General features: G+C 39.6%; 2 protein-coding genes across 4 annotated transcripts in view; one reads left to right on the top strand and one right to left on the bottom strand.

Moving 5' to 3' along the window:
- The window catches only part of PACRG (parkin coregulated), a 254712-nt gene extending 242208 nt beyond the window's left edge, over positions 1 to 12504 (bottom strand). For 2 of the 3 annotated variants that reach the window (XM_064446942.1, XM_064446940.1), the window contains exons 1-2: positions 12345 to 12504; positions 11774 to 11962 (exon numbers count right to left, since the gene is read on the bottom strand). In XM_064446942.1, coding sequence (XP_064303012.1) covers positions 11774 to 11920 — 147 coding nt within the window. In that variant the 5' untranslated portion in view covers positions 11921 to 11962; positions 12345 to 12504. Of the gene's footprint in view, positions 1 to 11773; positions 11963 to 12219; positions 12305 to 12344 lie in introns of those variants that run through there. The other variant, XM_064446941.1, reaches the window with a different exon arrangement.
- Positions 12505 to 12522: 18 nt separating this feature from the next.
- The window catches only part of PRKN (parkin RBR E3 ubiquitin protein ligase), a 775925-nt gene continuing 771013 nt past the window's right edge, over positions 12523 to 17434 (top strand). The window contains exon 1 of the mRNA XM_064446939.1: positions 12523 to 12664. Coding sequence (XP_064303009.1) covers positions 12658 to 12664 — 7 coding nt within the window. The 5' untranslated portion in view covers positions 12523 to 12657. The remainder of the gene's footprint in view (positions 12665 to 17434) is intronic.

The raw sequence follows: 17434 nt of genomic DNA on the forward strand, positions 1-17434 counted from the left end.
TCTAACACAAGGGAGTCTACCTCCAGTCTACTGGGAAGAACATTCAGTTAGGAGTCAGCTGATGTGGATTTAGCCTCTCTAAAGTATGAACTCTAACCTGTGACTTCAAGCAGAAAAGGTCACATGCACCTCTCAGCTGGAGCTGCTTTTAGAGTAACTGCTTTGGCAATCAGGACAAACATTTTCCTTGTATTTTACATGTTGAGAAGTGCTTGCTTAGCCATGTAGTTCGATAAACGTTGGTGTTAAACAGGCTATTGGGCAAGCTTTTTTGTTATCAATGTTAAAACAGTATTAACTTAAAACTAGTAAAAATGAAGACTAATATTATAAAAGAAAAAAAGCTCATAGTGTTCCACTTGTTGGAAGCAAGAGAATAAATAGTATGAAATGGGAAAAAATCACCTAAGTCCTACTTAAGGATGACCTCATAAAGAACAACTTAAGGAATATCAAACAGGGGAAAAATCTAGAGTTTACTGTTTTATTAGTGGCAATTTAGTCATTACCTCTGCAAATATATTTTAGTTTAGCCTCTCAATACACATTTTCTTTATTACTGTCTAATGGAACATTCTACAGTAGAGGAAGAATTTTTCTGTTGCTACTACCAGGCCATTTGCTTTCTCACTTAAGCTGAAAAAAAATTTAATTCTATCCAGTCACTGGGAAAAGGAAAAATGACAATCCAAACAGAAACAACCCTGTTAAAACCCAGTAATTTCCTTGACAAAATTGATACCCAAAGTTCTGAATGTTGTATGCTATTGGCAGGCACAGTATTGTCAATGGTTGACATGCAGTTCTAAACTTTCTGTTATAAAGATTCCTTTGTCAGATAATGGTAGACAGAAGAATTTGTGAAATTGCATGCAAGCTTAAAAGTGTAACTCACTGATTTCCACTTATACAACTGAACTTATCTTGCTTTTTTTAAAATTAAAGTGCTGGATGTTATACAATTTTAGTGCACTGTCTGGATTCTTCATATTGGATGAACAATTGGATGACCAAAAGCCTTCAGACGCTGTCAAATAAAATATCAAAACTTGATTGTTGCCCTGAATAATAATATTGTAATACATGTTAAATATGTCCAAAGGCATACTAGAAGCTTATAAAATAATCACAACTTAAACAGATTTTAAGTAGAAGCCTAAAGAGTGCCTCAACTTTATTTTTGTGGATTTTTAAAGATAGTATCACTCCTTAAGTGGTAGTCTAAAATATTTACACAGTGAAATTTTACTATTTTGTGGTAATTCTATATAGATATGAACCGCAAGTTTCTAGTGGTATTACACTGGTTAAGTTAAGCATTAGCATAATTTACAGCTATAATGGACTCTCTGATACCATTACCTTCGGGTTGTATTACCTTCTAAAAAAACTTATATTCTAGCTCAACTAGAAGTTACACATTTCATGAAGAAATCACTTTTTGAATTTGACGGGCTATATTATGCAGGAGATCAAATCAAGTTTTATTAATTGTTCCTCTGACCTTAAACTCTTACTTTAAAACCTGACAAAATAAATGAAGGACACACAAATTAGAAGGGCATGAGATGGGTTAGCAAAATACTGTATAAAAGGTGTAAAAAAATCAGCTAATACATGTACACTTCCTGTGAAAAATATTTTTTCAGTCATACCTTACAAAGCTTCAATTTAAAAGTATTATGAGCTCATTCCTTTGAGATTTTTTTATATTAAAAATTATTATCTAGGATATTCTAATATGGTTTGGAGAGAAGCTTTATACATCCTCTAAAAGGTTTCTAGCCACGTGGGACTGCTGTCCCCCCAAAAAAGCTCCTGTTGAACATCATTGCAAGATAAATCTGCTGATATGAAAAAATGACATATCTGGAGGATAAGTAAAAGAAGTCAGAGAAAAAGTGAGCATGGAGCAGTAGTTAAGAGTATAGAAGGAGGTCAATAGACTTGCTTTGAGAAGTAAGAATGTATGTTTTCAACTTATGTGGAAAAAAAGAAAAGGTTTGTCAAATTCTGGCTGCCAATGTTAGTAAAGTATGCATGCATGTTTGTCTAAATAGTTCTAGCTATGAAGATATCCAATACAGAACACTAATGTCATGTTAAATCATTACCAATAAGTCAGTAAGAAAAGCCAGGGCATAATTTATTTTTTTTACAGATTTAAATGTGGACCACCAGCTTTTTCTAAATAAGTATATAATGATAAGTCTTGAAACAGAAAACCTGGATCATAAAGTATGTCTGCTCATTTTGTACAACAAGATTTACAGTGAAAGGAAACTAATTCAAAGCTTTTGGGTTTTTTAGAACACCTCTAAAACATTATTATAAAAAGGAGGCTGCAGTAGCTGTGCTCAGGGGTGTGCATGGGCACCACACGTGTGGCCTTGCAACGAGGCCTTGTATGGTTCCAGCCTTGCACAGGTACTTGCACACTCACTCCCTTGCAGGGATGTTCCTTGCATGGGGCCTCGCATGCTCACTCCCTTAAATTTTTAAAAAATATGTAGGAAATAATATTTCATTCCATAAAATACGGACTTAATAATACAGCTGTCATTAAGACAAATCTTACATGGAAATAACAGAAAATAGATCCTATCTGAACAATTATTGAAAGAATGAAAGATGTGCTAAACTTTAGAAGACTTAATACCTACAGATATTTTCAAGAACACATGGGTAAGTCCAAGCAACTTATGCAGAAGTAGTTCTTCCTTTCATATCATAATAATGAGATGCATAGTGACACAAGCTATTATAAAGTTTGTCATCCAATTTCAATAAAGAAATTCATGTGATAATGGCAAAACTAATGGATGTCTTAACCACACAAGACAGGCAAGAAAATACTGTACCCTGTGATTTGGACTTATATCAGCTTTTGTGCAGAATACTATGTATTGCCTACCAACCACACAAAAAAATATCAGTAATATGCTTATGACTAAAGAAATAGGCATCAAAACATAAATTTAAAGACCTATTCTTCCTCCAAATGGTTGTTACACAGAACTCAACAGTATGCCATGCTTGCTTCAAGGCATTCAAGAGTTTTCATTCCACGCACATTTCTACAGTCAGTGTATTTTATAGTATGTTTTAACTTTGTCACACATTGTGCAGAACTTTTGTACTTACTGCAGTATACAATTCTTTACTCTAGACAAGTGATAAAAAGTATTCCATCACAAAAAAAAAAGCACCAATCTGATCATAAATAGGCTAGTGATATCAGCTTTCAATTAAGGCATGACATGCTATCCACATACTTCTGTTATCAAACTGAAAACAAATCTGTGTTCACTCTTACTACCAAGATCTTCATATCACCCTTTACAAAAAAATGAATAGCAATTTTTTTTTAAAGAAAAACTTGCTTTCAAATACAAGCATGCAAACTGCTAAATATACATTAACAAATACCACCACAAACATATGAAAAGTTAAATTATATGTTTACTATCTTATATAATTCAAGCAGGTTTTATTATCTAATCAGAATCTTGTTTTGTCAATTAAAAGGCTGAAGGTCTATCTGACTCCTGAATTACATTGCTGTCAGGAGCAGTCCCTTTATTGACACACATCTCCTCCATTTACACCCATCAGAAACCAAAATTTGCCACTGTAATAAGCATAGTATTTGTAATGCGCCCACAGAGTCAGAGTGTAACTGTGAAACACAAGGCTTCCATAACACAGCCTTCAGCACAATGTGACTGCATACCGGACCTTTACAACTTCATCTTATCTGACATGTATTTTATCTACAAAAGGCAGTTACCAGAGCGTGGTAAATTTTTCAGCAGAAATTATGGAGCTATGCTATCAAAATGAAAAACTATGCCAAACTGCTGATATTAATGTTAAGTATATCAAGGAATCAACTGTTGCTGGGAGGAACCACTCAGTGTTTAATAGCATTTTTGCTATTGCATTGTCTAGAAATGTTATCAATGTACCAATAGTATTGTTTGCTACTATTTTTTGGCTTTGCAGTAATTGCCATTTCAGAATGGTTAAGAAAACCAAAACCTCCCTGATCCTTTCAAATCCTTACCAGATTGTTTCAGTTAAACACAGACCAGGCATATATATTAACTGGAACTATCTGATAGGAAAAGAAAGAAAACTTCCATTACCCTGCTACATACTCCAGCCCTCTCTGTCTGCAGTAAGGCAACAACTGGATTCAGCACATCAGTGTCTAAGTTTGGGGAGCAAAGCCATAGCAAAAAGCGTATTGGATCTGTGATCACCCAGGTCCCCACTTTTGGGAGTGACATTTAGTTCCTCTCCTGTTTCCGCAGTGTTCTCCCACTATGTTCTTTAGCACAAATGCCACTACGATACCTCTCCTGTCTCCTTCACACACTTAAAGCTTCCAATGTCATTTAAGTTGCAGCAATGACAAGAGGAGACTGACACAAGGGACAACATCCAGAGGCTGACAGCTATAGACATGGCCTCCTGCTTCAATTCCTCACAGTATTCACCACATACTTGGCAGCAGTACTCGCTGCATACTTGTTGGAGCAGACTGTATAAGAAGAGTTAGCTGCACTAGGCATCTCAGCTGAAAAGCACATGTTGCTGCTACCCAGACACTGACGCAGGCTTACTCAATTGTATTTATACAGTAAATCTTAGGTTTATGATGCAGTTCACTTACAACCAGAACAATGTGGTGTTCCACAGTTTTTCTGAGGGTCAGAAGGGAGACCGACTTATCAGAAGAATAAAGTATCTTCTCAGCGGCAGTATTTACTATGCCCTTCACATCACATCTTCAGAAAAGCAGCAAAGCTATTAAAGCAAAAAACTCTCAAATGCCTTTTTCCTTTTTCTTCCCCCATTTGGAGAGTCACTTTGTCATCACTAATTTGTCTGGCCTTAGTAGTAGCAGAGCCATGGAGTGGCCACAAACCACCCTCCTATGGAAGAGGTAGAATTGTGGGGAAAAACAGGTTGGAAAGGACCTCAGAAAGTCTCTAGTCTAACCTCCTTCTCCAAGCAGGATTATCTCTGAGATCAGACCAGGTTGCTCAGGGCTTTTCCCATTTGGTCTTGAAAACCTCTAAGGAGACTGCACAGCTCTGGGAAACCTGATGCACTGCTTGACTATCCTCATGGTGAAAAAGCTTTTCACCATCCTGAGCACCTTGTTTCACTCACATCTTCTGTCCTCCCATCATTCACTAGGGCAAACAGACTGGCTCTGTCTTCCAGGCAGCCCTCTCATAGCCATTGGGCCATTAGATCTGTTAGGACCTAATACCATTAGGTACCCTGGTAGCTTTTTTTTCTCCAGGCTGAAAAAAATCCAGTTCCCTCAGCCTTTCCTCATGGAACATGTGTTCTAGAACCCTGTCTTGATGGCTCTTCACTGAACTCACTCCAGGTATCCTACAGCATGAATGATGCTATATGAATGATACCAGCTTGAAACAAAGAATACATACATCTGTTCTTTGGAAACTGTTCTGGAGTCTGGGTGCTGAGAAAGGTGTATGGCAGATGCTTCCTAACTAATATCTTTCCCATTTTCCACTGGTTAGCTGTAGAGGTGTGCCCAGCTGCATGTGGGAAATGCTGACTTTAGATAATTCCCTACTCAGCAAGCTGACCGCTTAAAGTCTTGTTCTGAGACTACCGTTATTAACTATTTTCTAATACTTTGGTCTGAATTCATACACTTGCAGTCAAACATCTGAAAACTGAAAAGTGCCCACTTAATTCAGTGAAACACCAAATATGCCACATACTCAGACCACTGCAGGATTTTATATGAAATCTGTAAACACTTAAGACCTTTTCTCTCATATACTTAACAAAATTTAGCCTGACATTTGTGCTCTTATATCAGTTTCAGTTTGCAAACTTTAAAACAGTTTAGTTCCAATGTCAGAATTGACAGAATTTGACAACTATCTCTGTAGTTGTTTCCACTTACAATATTTAATTCATTATTTCATAAAAAACTGATTAGTAAAGGAGTCTTGAAACATCACTGTCATACTGTATTAAAATCAATTTACATTTACCTCCTCTAGGAATGAAATTTTAGACCTTCCAAGGTCTTTTTCTATGTAAAATATCGTGAATCAAATGAAGTGATTTAAGACAACCAGAAATGTCAATCAAAACCATAAAATGGAGTCTAACTGATAATTTATTATCTATTTTAAGTCATATGACTGAATTATATAAAAGAAAAAGATTTACTGGATATTCAAGTACGTAACAGATTTTCATACATGAAACAGCATGATTTCTTCATGCTTGAGGATATTAAGCAAATCTTATAATCTTAGCTCTGCAACTATGAACAATATCAGCCTTCCTCACATTTGCAAAAATTAAGGGCTCATTTTTAAGTCTTTTAAAATAACAAAAGCAGTATGATTATGCTGGAAAGCTTACGATGGATAGCTGGAAAACATAATATGAAATACCGGATTTTAGAAGACATTATGGCCTTAAGCATTAGTATTTTTCCTGTGCATTCTGCTTTTACATTTTACTACCAATGTGGTCATTACAGTAAAAACAAGCATGGAATTGGAAAGGAACATAACTTTATGAGGGGAAATAAAAACCCCCTTGCTTTGAAGCTTTTCATGTTTGGATCTAATGTAACTGAAGTGCCTCGTCAATTCAGTTGCATTACTTATGTGTACTGGCACAAAGGAGCAGGCACAAATATGTGGCAGAAGCAGGCAGGGCTGTAGCAGCCACAACTTTTGTTAGCTTACACTGTTACCAAACTGTATGTCAAGTCTGCACTCCTATAAAAGAAATGCTGATCTGCTTTTAACCTAGGTTTAACCAGGACCCAGTCTAGTTCAATGCACAGCCACGCAAAAGTTTATATTGCACTAAGAACAAACGTCCAGGGATGAAACCCACACCTTTCAGTTGTGGTGCAAGTTTATGCTGCTTTAAATGCTTGTGAAATTACTGTCCTAGAACTTAAGTTTCATAACTGGTTTTAAATGAATTAAGACCGCAATGTTGCCGAGAGTGACATTCCCACCCACATAGCTTGCGCTGACAACATATTCCTGTTTCACCTCCTCCTTGTGTATGTTAACTTAACAGCTGTTAGAGCTGATCCACCCTCCTCTGTCGTTGCACAAAACACCACTGTAAATGCAAAAGGGGAGACAGAAGCATGCAGTCAGGGCAGGGAGGAGGGCAAGACAGAGGAGCCTGGTGGTAGCAGGAGCTTCGCTTGCCTCAATCCCAAAGACTGCAGTTGGACACTGTTAGCTTAACCAGGCTGGAGTATTTTTCAGCAGGATCAGTTCCCTGATCAGCCAACATTGTACAAATGTGGGCACAATAAGGGCAGCATCAATAAATAGCCTGAAACAGTAAGAAGATAGGACTGTCTTCCAGAGCACTGACAGTTTAAACTGACTCATAGTGTTCACTAAAGCATACTCATAGATTGTACAAAATTGCTGTTGTTGAACTGGAGCAGTTTCTCCAAGATTGACATACTACTGCCCAATAAACATGTATCAAAACATTCCTTTGACTTGATGTCTACCTGCCCCAAAACATACTGCTTTTTCCAATAAATTAGCTATTATAATAGAAATGGTGAAACTTTTTTTCTTGTAAATAATGCTTTCCTATTGCCTTAAAATCAGACAGAAACGGTTACTGCTACAAGGTAAATAACAACAGTAGTTTTAGTTACACAATGCAGATGAATATAAATAGAATATCAAATCACAAACTTCAGAATGTAAACAAATCACATTATCTCTGTGGTTAAAATGAAACACTTGCTATGAGTTATTATCAAAGGGTAAAGGCTAAGGAAGTCCTTCACAACACACATTACTACTAATGGCTTGAAAGAGGAGTTTAAACAATAAAGACTGAGAACTCATTCCAATACGTAGAGACTGTAGTTTCCTAAAAGAGGAACAAAAGGATGAAAATCCAGAACTGTAATCTAAATAACCTTTTTTTTTTCTGCTCGTAAGCAATTACATTTCTTTTAGAAGATGGGAGCTGTGCTTCTGCACATAGCTAAGACTCTCCCAGGTTGAATAGCATTGCTTTGGTTTTTGAAATCCAGGAACAAAACAATTCTTAGCATCGCCCTCCTTCTAAGGCCATTCTCACTTTATTCCTTACACGCAGGCTGAATGTGGCCCATTACTAGTAGCAGTTTCTGACTGCTTTCATGGAACACAAGTTGAGGTAATAGTGGTATTTTCTATATAAAACATACTGGATCACACACTAAGCCAGGAAGAAAATCCGAATTCAGTATCCTGGCCAGTGGAGTTAAAATTCATGTGCTCCAGAAGGATACTGGCAATACCATTACTAAAGGAGGACCTGTAAAGGAAAGATAAACTTCTTTCCTGCTGAAGCGTGGCCATTTATAGTAAGGAATTCAAGGTTCAGCAAAAACTGAAAGAAAAAGAACATCCTTTCATAGCTTTATTGGCTCAGCACTGGATGTCTCAAGTTCCAATTCTACTCCACAAACATCATATCCATACTAGCAAGCAATGGAGGACAGAAAATTCCAAAAACCAAAGCTTCCAAAACTCCTGCACAAATGATGTATGCACCAAAATATATTGTCTAGTGAGTTTCCTACCTTGCCACTTTCTAGCCCTATGAATCCTAACTCTTTGCAGCACAGTAACAGCACTTTGAAAGGACAAGTGGAGACTTCCCTCTGCAATGTTTTTCACCTCAGTAATCTTGTAACTTTGTTGGTTAAGAATCTTTTAATAGTTGGGATATAGACTGGAATTCCCTTTCTACCATTCCATTTACATAATAAAATTAATCCTTTCCTTGAAAAGGTGCTTTTACTACTAGTTTATTACAGAAAAAGGGGGCACTAACACTTCATTCTCCCATGTACAGTTGCAGAAAATAGCAAAAATAACCATTTGGAGAGGATCAGAAGTGAAGAAAGGTATCCTCCTGCTGTCCACATTCATGTACAGACAGTTTTCTACTTGCTAGGGTGTATATTAGTCTTTAATTATATTCCTAATTCTACCCACGCACTACATGTGAAGTATGAGCACATAACATGGCATTCTTGATTCCACTTGGAGGACAAAACAACTAAAAGGTAAATGTCACAGTATCTAGTTTGTTAGTGTAGAAGACATTTATTGGGTCTTGGTCTTAATCTAAACTGTTGTATGAATTTACAGTTTTAGAATAACATAAACCAAACCACCTTCTTCAGCTCAGGAACAATTTTTTTGGTTAATATTTGTTAAGTAATGTATTTCATTAAGCAAATTTTAGATTTAGCCAGAGCTGAGAAAAGTCTTGAATATTGGACACACTTAATTTCTGTACTTACTACTGGCTATGAAAGCAGACTTCATAGGGAAGAAAACTTTATCCAGCAACTTTCATGAAAAATGGCTTAGAAAAACAGTCTTTGCACAAGCAACATCAAAGAATTCTGGAACATTTCCTACAATATTTACAGCCATATATGCATAATGGTAATCTGTTAGACTCTATGCTGAGAGATCAAGACTCACTGCATGCTTGCACCGAAGTCTATTAATCTGTACCTACTTGTTTGACCTGGAGATACTGAACAACCCTGTGCCTTGGTGTGCTGTCAACAAAGAGAATTACCATGTTTTAACTGTATTTGCCTGCAGCCCTTTCAGCCCTCCAATCAACTCCTAAGCCTTCCATGAGAACTTCATTGATGATGTCACTCTGACAAGTGAAGACTTAATACATCTGAAGCTCCATTTAACCAGTTGTTGGACAAGAGAAAAAGGACACCAACTTTTGCACAGATAGAGTGACAGTGGAGTCCTTACTCTATCCTGATTTTTTGCACACTGACACCTGGGAAACAATTCCAGTGGCTGCCTGTTCTCACTGGGAGCTTTTGCAAAATACAGCCCTGGCACCATGAATCTTCCAGGACCTCTAATGGTTTCACTGCTTCCTACCCAGTTACGAGCAGAACCTGTGGAGCGCCTGAGCACGCTGTTATCCCTACCTCTGACAGGGCGCCAAGGGGGCAGGCAGGCAGGGCAGCCATGAAACAGGTTGCCCAGAGAGGTCAGGGAATCTCTGATGTTGGAGGGTTTCATAGCTTGGCTAGGGAAACCCGTGACTGACCTGATCTAGTGCTAGTGACAGGCTCACTTCAAATGGGAAGTTGGGTGAGATGATCTCCAGAGGTCCATGCCAAAACCCTATAATATCTATGATCCACTGAGTAGCTCAAAAGGCAGCAGATTTACCTGTTTGCTAATCAGAGGAGCATGATTTAATGTTCTGTTAATGTTTAGGAAGTTAGAATTGCAGCCATAAAACTCACAACTCTATAAATATTTAAAAGAAAACTTAAAAACTGGTTAAACTCATAGCTAGTTATGTCCACAAGTCAAAGCTCCTTTTTTAAAATTGAATATGTATTTCTCAAACTCCACAGAAACTGCTGATTCTTCTAGACAAACTCAAGCATCATTTACATATCAAGGTGTAAACAAATATGTGCAAATAGCCGTGACTTGAATTTTGTCCAGAGAAAAGGAAATGTTTTTTTTTAAATTAATACTTAAACTTGCTGAAGTGTTATTGACTATTCCGCACATCTCTAGAATTGTAAACAAACCAACCAATCTTTAAAACAAAGGGTTTTTTTGGTTGTTTTTGCCATGTATTCTTCACACTAAGGTAAAACATGTTTTGGTTTTACTAACAAGGAGGAAGTTTTCTACTCCATTTTAAATTTCTTTAAAGATGGACTTGTTTGGGTTTTTAAGAGGATGATCTTACTGATAAAAAGCCCAGAGAGACTGCTCCAGGAAGACTGTTTCAGTAAAACAAGGGAGATAACATCATTCATAACTGTTATCAGAAGAAAATATAGAATTAAAAAAAACCTCTGAGAACACAAGACTTTTCTAACACCTTGAATTTTCCCCAAATAAAGAAAAGTATAATTCCGGAGTACAAGCACAGATGTGTGCTTATGTTAGCTCATCCACTTATATATTGTACATTTGCATTCTGTACAAACTGAAGCTTTTTTCATTCCTAAAATCTGAGAAAAATAGAAAAATAAAACAATATAAAGCAATTTGAAGGGCCTTTATCCTAGTATTTTCACTCGCATACCTCTAAATTCATTAGAAATTGGGACTGTTACTGAAAGTGAAGCTTGCTGGACAGCTCCTCTCTGTCTTTGAACTGTGAGATGGAGAGCAAATGTTTGTTTCCAGCTTAGTTTTCTCCTGTACCATGTGGAAGATTTTTATTGTATTTTCAAGCTTATTTTAGAAACGAGTGCATTTTCCAGATCGTTGCCATCCTATGTGACATTGACATCAAATTTACACCACACTGTGCCAGTATATGAAAACACTTTCAAATAATACTAGAGCATCGTTCGGCAGCATTTTGCTAAATGCAAGGTAGTAAGCCTTGCACACACTTCTATAGGCTGACAGTTTAGCAGAACGTGCATTGCCAATACAAAACAATACCGAAAAACTGTGGCACCAAAGCAATATGCTTGGAGGTGAAGCATCACGATTTCCACAGGCACAGGCAGTTACCTTATGATAATCTGTAAAGCCTGAAAGTAATTTCAGCAAACAGCAAACTCCAGATAAAGTTTTAGCAACTCACACACCTCCTTGACATGCTTTATCCCCAGCTCTAACTCGCTATGCTTCCTGGACAGGTGAGATCAAAGTAATTAGCATCACCCCTATACTAGCAGCAAACGTACCACAGTGTTTTTCATCATGGCTTTAATAGTGAATCCGTCGCAGACCTGCTGCTGCCTCTTCTTCACGTGCCCCAGCGGCTCCTGCTGCTGGGGGCACCTCTCACCTGCGGGCTTCGGGGGGCTTGAGCCCGCTTTCTCCACCACCATCTCCGCACCGGCGTCCTCGACGGACAAGAAGCAAAATATAGACTGGGAAAAAAAAAACACATCAACGTCCCGCCCCCAGTAAGTTAGAAAACGCGGTAGGTCTGCCTCTGCCCCCTTCCCAAGCAGAGACACCCCACCCTCCCCGCACCCCTCCCGCGCCTTCCCTGCCCCTGACGGACCCCCTCGCCCCCCCAGCCCCCTCCGGCATCCCACCTCGTCCTCCCCCTGCCCGCTGCTCCGGCGCCTCCGTTCCCAGCCCCTCACCGCCCCCCACTCCCGGGTCCCCCGCCCTGCCTCACCCCCGGCGCCACCCGCCAGGGTCCCTCCGGGGGCGGCTCGGGCCGGGGCGGGGCGGGCACTGGCTGCCGCTCGCGCGCGTCCCCAGCCTCGCGCCCGTCTCTAGGCAACGCGTCAACAGCCTCACCCGCGGGGGTCACGTGCGCGGGGCAAGCACCACGTTAACCAAAGAAACCCCAACACGCCCGCGCACTCCGCCGGCTGGTGCACCGAACAGCGGGGAAGGCACCGCGCCTCTCGGCGGAGGTTAACGGAGACCCATCAACGGCGGGGTGTGTGTGCGCGGGGTGCGTGTCATATGAGGAAAGCTGGACTACATTACCCAGAGGGCTCCGCGCTCCTCTCAGGCGCATGCGCATCCCGGCGCCGGCTACCCAGTCGCTCGCGCTGTCCGGCCCACAGCCGCGCGGCGTTGGGGGCTGCGCGCCGCCGCCGCCGCCATGATAGGTGAGTGAGTGAGGGAGGGACGGAGGGAGGAGGATTCCCGGATGCGGGTCCGCCTTTTCCTGCCCTCCCCTCCTGTGCCGTAGCCGCTGGGCTGTCGGCTCCGGGGGTCGGCGGGTCCCCTCGGTCCCCGCAGGCTGGTGCGTTCCCCCCCGGGCACCTGGGACCCGCTGCGGGTGGCGGCGAGTGCCCGCGGGGACGCGCCCGGCGGCGGCGGCTCCAGGGGCCGGGCCGGAGCGGGGGCAGCCGGCGGGGCTGTGCCCTCGCCGCCGCGCCTCTGGCTGAGGCGTTTGGTGGGCTTGGCGGGGCCGTGCGGGGGACCCGGGGTCAGAGTGCTCGCCGCCTTTGCCCCTCGGGCGCGGGGTGACCCGCCAGCGGCCAGCCCAGGGCCTGTGGCTGAGGTCGCTTTAAAATCATTTTTTGTTTCCTCTCAGTTTGTAAATACTGTCGGGCAAGGTCTGCGTGATCTGTGAACCTTTTTGTCCTTGCCCAGCATACATGTACGTGCACGTTAATAGTGTGGCGTGGCACTTGTGATCAGGAAAACAAGCAGCTCGGGCCTGATCGTGTTGGGAGTTTGGGCGTTTGGTCCATGAGGTGGCTTTTGCACCCATCGAATGCTGGGATGACAATCGGTTGTTTCAGCAGTGGGTTTTCTTCTGTTATTTGTGAGATGAATCCATATCTGGGGAGTCCCGCAAATTTCAGTATCTGTTTTGTAGGCGGTGCCTGTCATTACACATTTCCTCTTGCTTTCACATTCTCAATTTTGTGAATTATATAAAGTAAAACCTATAAAATGTAGTAGATGCACTTGTATTTTAACAATTCTTTGCCTTCTTCAGGTTTGCTGTTTCATCTTCAGCGTAGGTGTTACGGTTGCTGTTTACATAAGACCTGATCAAGCTGAAAAGCATGCAGTTGTCAAAATATTTATTGTTTTTAAATTACTGCATTTTTTTTTTGTCAATTGGACTTTTTTTTTTTCTTACATAGCAGAGAACATTTTAAAATAAAGGTTTGGCTTAAGGAAAGTACAGAGGGTCAGGTATTCTGCTGTCTTTCATCTTGTAATGTTATCTCCTATGCTGATTTGATATCTTGCTACAGTATATAAAATGTGTTTGCAGAACTGCAGTGTGTGTTGATTTTGAATGCTTTAGAAAAGTAAGTTGAGCATACTTAAGGGACTGCCCATGTGGTTACAGGGTTGATGCCTCTAGACCTCACGTTGAAATCTAAATATTTACTTACTGCGTATAAAGATAATATTTATATGAATGGTGAATTACAAGTTTATTTTCACTGTGGCAGACAGAAACGTTTGTGTATATTGATTACGAAATGTACATACCAAGTAGTTGCAAACTTACACAGCTTTACATGAGTTGCGACCTCAGATGATTTAAGTAGCAACCTCTTATTTTAATTAAAAAAAAAACAACAACCAACTCTGAAAATACGAGAATTGTCTTCACAGTATATGATGTACAGACCTAGTCCAACTTCCTGCTGTGTGAAGTCTCTGGAAACACTTAAGAGCTAGGAATACCATGGCAAAATTGGGGAAATTGGGGCTGAAGAGGAAGGGTCAGAACAAACCTGATTAACGTGTTAGTATTACTGTTTTTTCTTATTATTCCTTAGTCTTCTTTCTCTGTTTCTATTATTATTTTTGTCCAGTGAAATAGTTGAACCTCTTGACTGCATTTTCCTCTAGGTGTTTGACCATACTCATGGTTCTTTGAAATTTTTATTTTCCCCCCATCATGAATTTTTTTGAGATATTTTGCTGAGGAAGACTTTTCCATAGCACCTGTCATTCCAGAAGAGGTTAAACAATTGACCTGTACAACTGGCTTTTAATAGTTTTCAAATTATTTCCCATCCTGCTTGGTATTATATTCTCCTGCCTCGTTACTTTTTGTTGACTGAACAGAGACTTATGGAGGAAGATTTGCTTATAAATGAATTTCTGAGTGCTAACATATTACCTGGGGGGGGGAGGGGGAAATCAGTATATGCTTATTTTCAGTAAGAGGCTATTCCTTGAGGGAGGCCTTCAAAATATGCAACTGTATTTATTTTCATCTGTGTGACATCTGCATTTAGAATGTCATAACAGCGAGTTAATTATGTAACAGTCTATTTGTGTCGGGATTCCATGGATAGATTTATCTGGAAAGTTCATGGCAGCTGACACATGCACGGTGCTGCGCTGAGTTCATGAGTGCTTCTGGAATTTGAATTCTTATGTATATTTTTACCATTTACCTTGAATAATACATTTAAAGGTGGCTCTTTATTTTATAAATGCTGTTAGAAGGTTGTTCTGTAATGTGCTTCACTCTTGAGTGAAGTTGCCAGAATGATTCCTCAGCAGTCCTTCTGCTTCATGCGTATATTGCTTTTTTTTTTTTTTTAAAGTTAAGATTTATTTATACTACTTGCTGACGGGCTGCTGAGTTAAGGACTTCCAGAAACTTGTCTATAGAAATTTATTTAATTTTATTTTAATAATGAAAAATACTTGGTTATATAAATGAAGGAGTGCTTAAGTGAGTTTTTTCATTTTGACTAGAGAATACTGTGTGTATATATTCTGACTGATGCAAGATAGGAATCCTTGCATAAATTACTGACCATTGGGGAGCCAAATTCATGCTGCTTTCCATATTTGTAACAGCAGTGCAAGTTAAATGGGCTGAATATGTGGTGCTTGAAGGACCTGTGGTGTACTTCACTGTCTTCTGCCAGCCAGTCCTCGAAGGAGTTTACTGTAGATGAAAGCATTTCTGTGGACAACTTCTACACTAACATTTACCTTAAGCTTATGAGATTTCATGTTGTATTCCCAGATTTGTGTAATTTCTTTTGTCACTGTGCTTTCAATCCTCCAGTTTTTCCTGATTCAGATTTTCTAAGTAGCCTCATTGTGCTTCAGTGGAAGCACAGGGGAAATGTCTGTCTGCTGCAGCTAGGTCAAAGCTTTTCAGCACTGAAATTTAGATAAATTGCATCCAATGCAGAGAAGAGGGATCAGCCGAGAGGCCTGATGAGCGCTGGCTGACATTGACACCACCTGCTTTCTGTTCCTTTCTTGGAATGCCAGGCTGGTTAGGTGCTTTGAGAGCATGTTTTCAGGGTTTGTGGCTGATGTGGGAGTAGGGCCTGCTGGTGATGCCTTGCAGTGGCTTTTCCCCTGATCAACAATGCTGTTGCTTGGACATGAACTAAGTGGTGATTGAGATCAACATTACTAGGGCTGTTTTGCAGCCTCCAGCCGCATGACAGGGCTTACTCTGTCATCTGGTCAAGAACCAAGCAAAAATCTCGCATAAAATCTTAACCAAATCTGAGGTTGTGGCAGAAAAAAATATTCACTTCTTGTAAATTCTGTCCTAATATTGGCTCCAAGATGCCTGTGCCAGAATCGATGAGGTATGAATACTGGCACACTTTTGCCTTATGTTTCAATTCTTTTAATGTACATTTTTGGACTATACTGACATGCATGTAAGTTCTCAAACAGCTTAACTGTATTATATTTTTTTGATTCGACATACAGAGAGTAGCCCCAAGCAGAGTGTGCTTAGATTTTCAGATAGCAGCAGAAGCCCACTGGAGTTGTGCATAGGGAGAATAAGTTTTAAGCAGCGCTAGCTTTACAGTAGGGTGAGACACTTGCGTTTTAGATCATGAGTTGGAGGTTAAGGCTGGTACTTTTGGTATTAATGTGATTCTTTCAATTTGACGTTTAGATTTGGCAGACAGTTGGAAATTTTTCTGTTGGAACAAAAACAATCACTCAGCCATTTGTCCAGAAGTTTTCACAAATTTCTTTCACAGGCTCTTAAAACTCTTTTTTTTTTTTTTTTAATTTATTCCAGTATTTTTGATACGGGATTCATTGGTAAAATACTATATCGTATTTTTCTACTTTGGTCAGAGCAGAAAAAATGTTTATACTGAAGAGCTAAATGTTAGTTGTGGTTTTTTTAATATTTATTTTAAATACAGGCTTATCTGTATGACAGTGTTACACAAGTTTTGGTTTTGTTTTTTTTAAACTGGCTGAACTCTGTAAGGTCTGATGAATAAACTCAGTACAACATCCATGTGGATGCATTGCACTGTTCTTGTCTGTTATCGCTAGTGTCATAGTTCTGCTGTTTCACACGGAGCTCTTGGTAGTTCTCTGTCAAAATGTTGGAGAGCTTTTGTGAGAACACGTAAAGAATATAGGACAGTATTTATGAAATATATTCCGCAACGAGTTTGCAGCTGGCTTACATACAACTTCTTGTTATTTTAGAATGGTTATTGATGATGATTTTAAGGCGAATTGTTTTCTACCACTAAAAGGGGAGATAGAAATCAATGTTAACTAATGATAATAGTCATGAAGGAAAAAAACAGGAGGAAATGGTGAGGGGGTTATATTTAAATGTGTGCTTAGGAACAGGGCATGGTGGTTCTTGTAAGCCAGGAACTAATGGAATTGGTAACGTATTTTTGTAATTAAGATTTTACGTACAAAATACTTCTTGGTTGACTTAAACAATTAGCTATTCATTGATTAATTTTCAGTAAAGCTTTTAAATTAGCAATTACAGAAAAATTATTAGAGGTAATGTACTTTGGAAAGAAAAGATATAGGTAATAAAAATAGGGCTCCTGGTCTGCTTGGTATAATGGTGGATTTTATTTATTTATTTGCTTTAAAGGATAAATAAAGGGGGTCATCTAAATATGAGGATTTAATCAAGCTGA

The sequence above is a fragment of the Phalacrocorax carbo genome, chromosome 3 (assembly GCF_963921805.1).
Source record: "Phalacrocorax carbo chromosome 3, bPhaCar2.1, whole genome shotgun sequence".
Taxonomy (NCBI): Eukaryota; Metazoa; Chordata; class Aves; order Suliformes; family Phalacrocoracidae; genus Phalacrocorax; species Phalacrocorax carbo.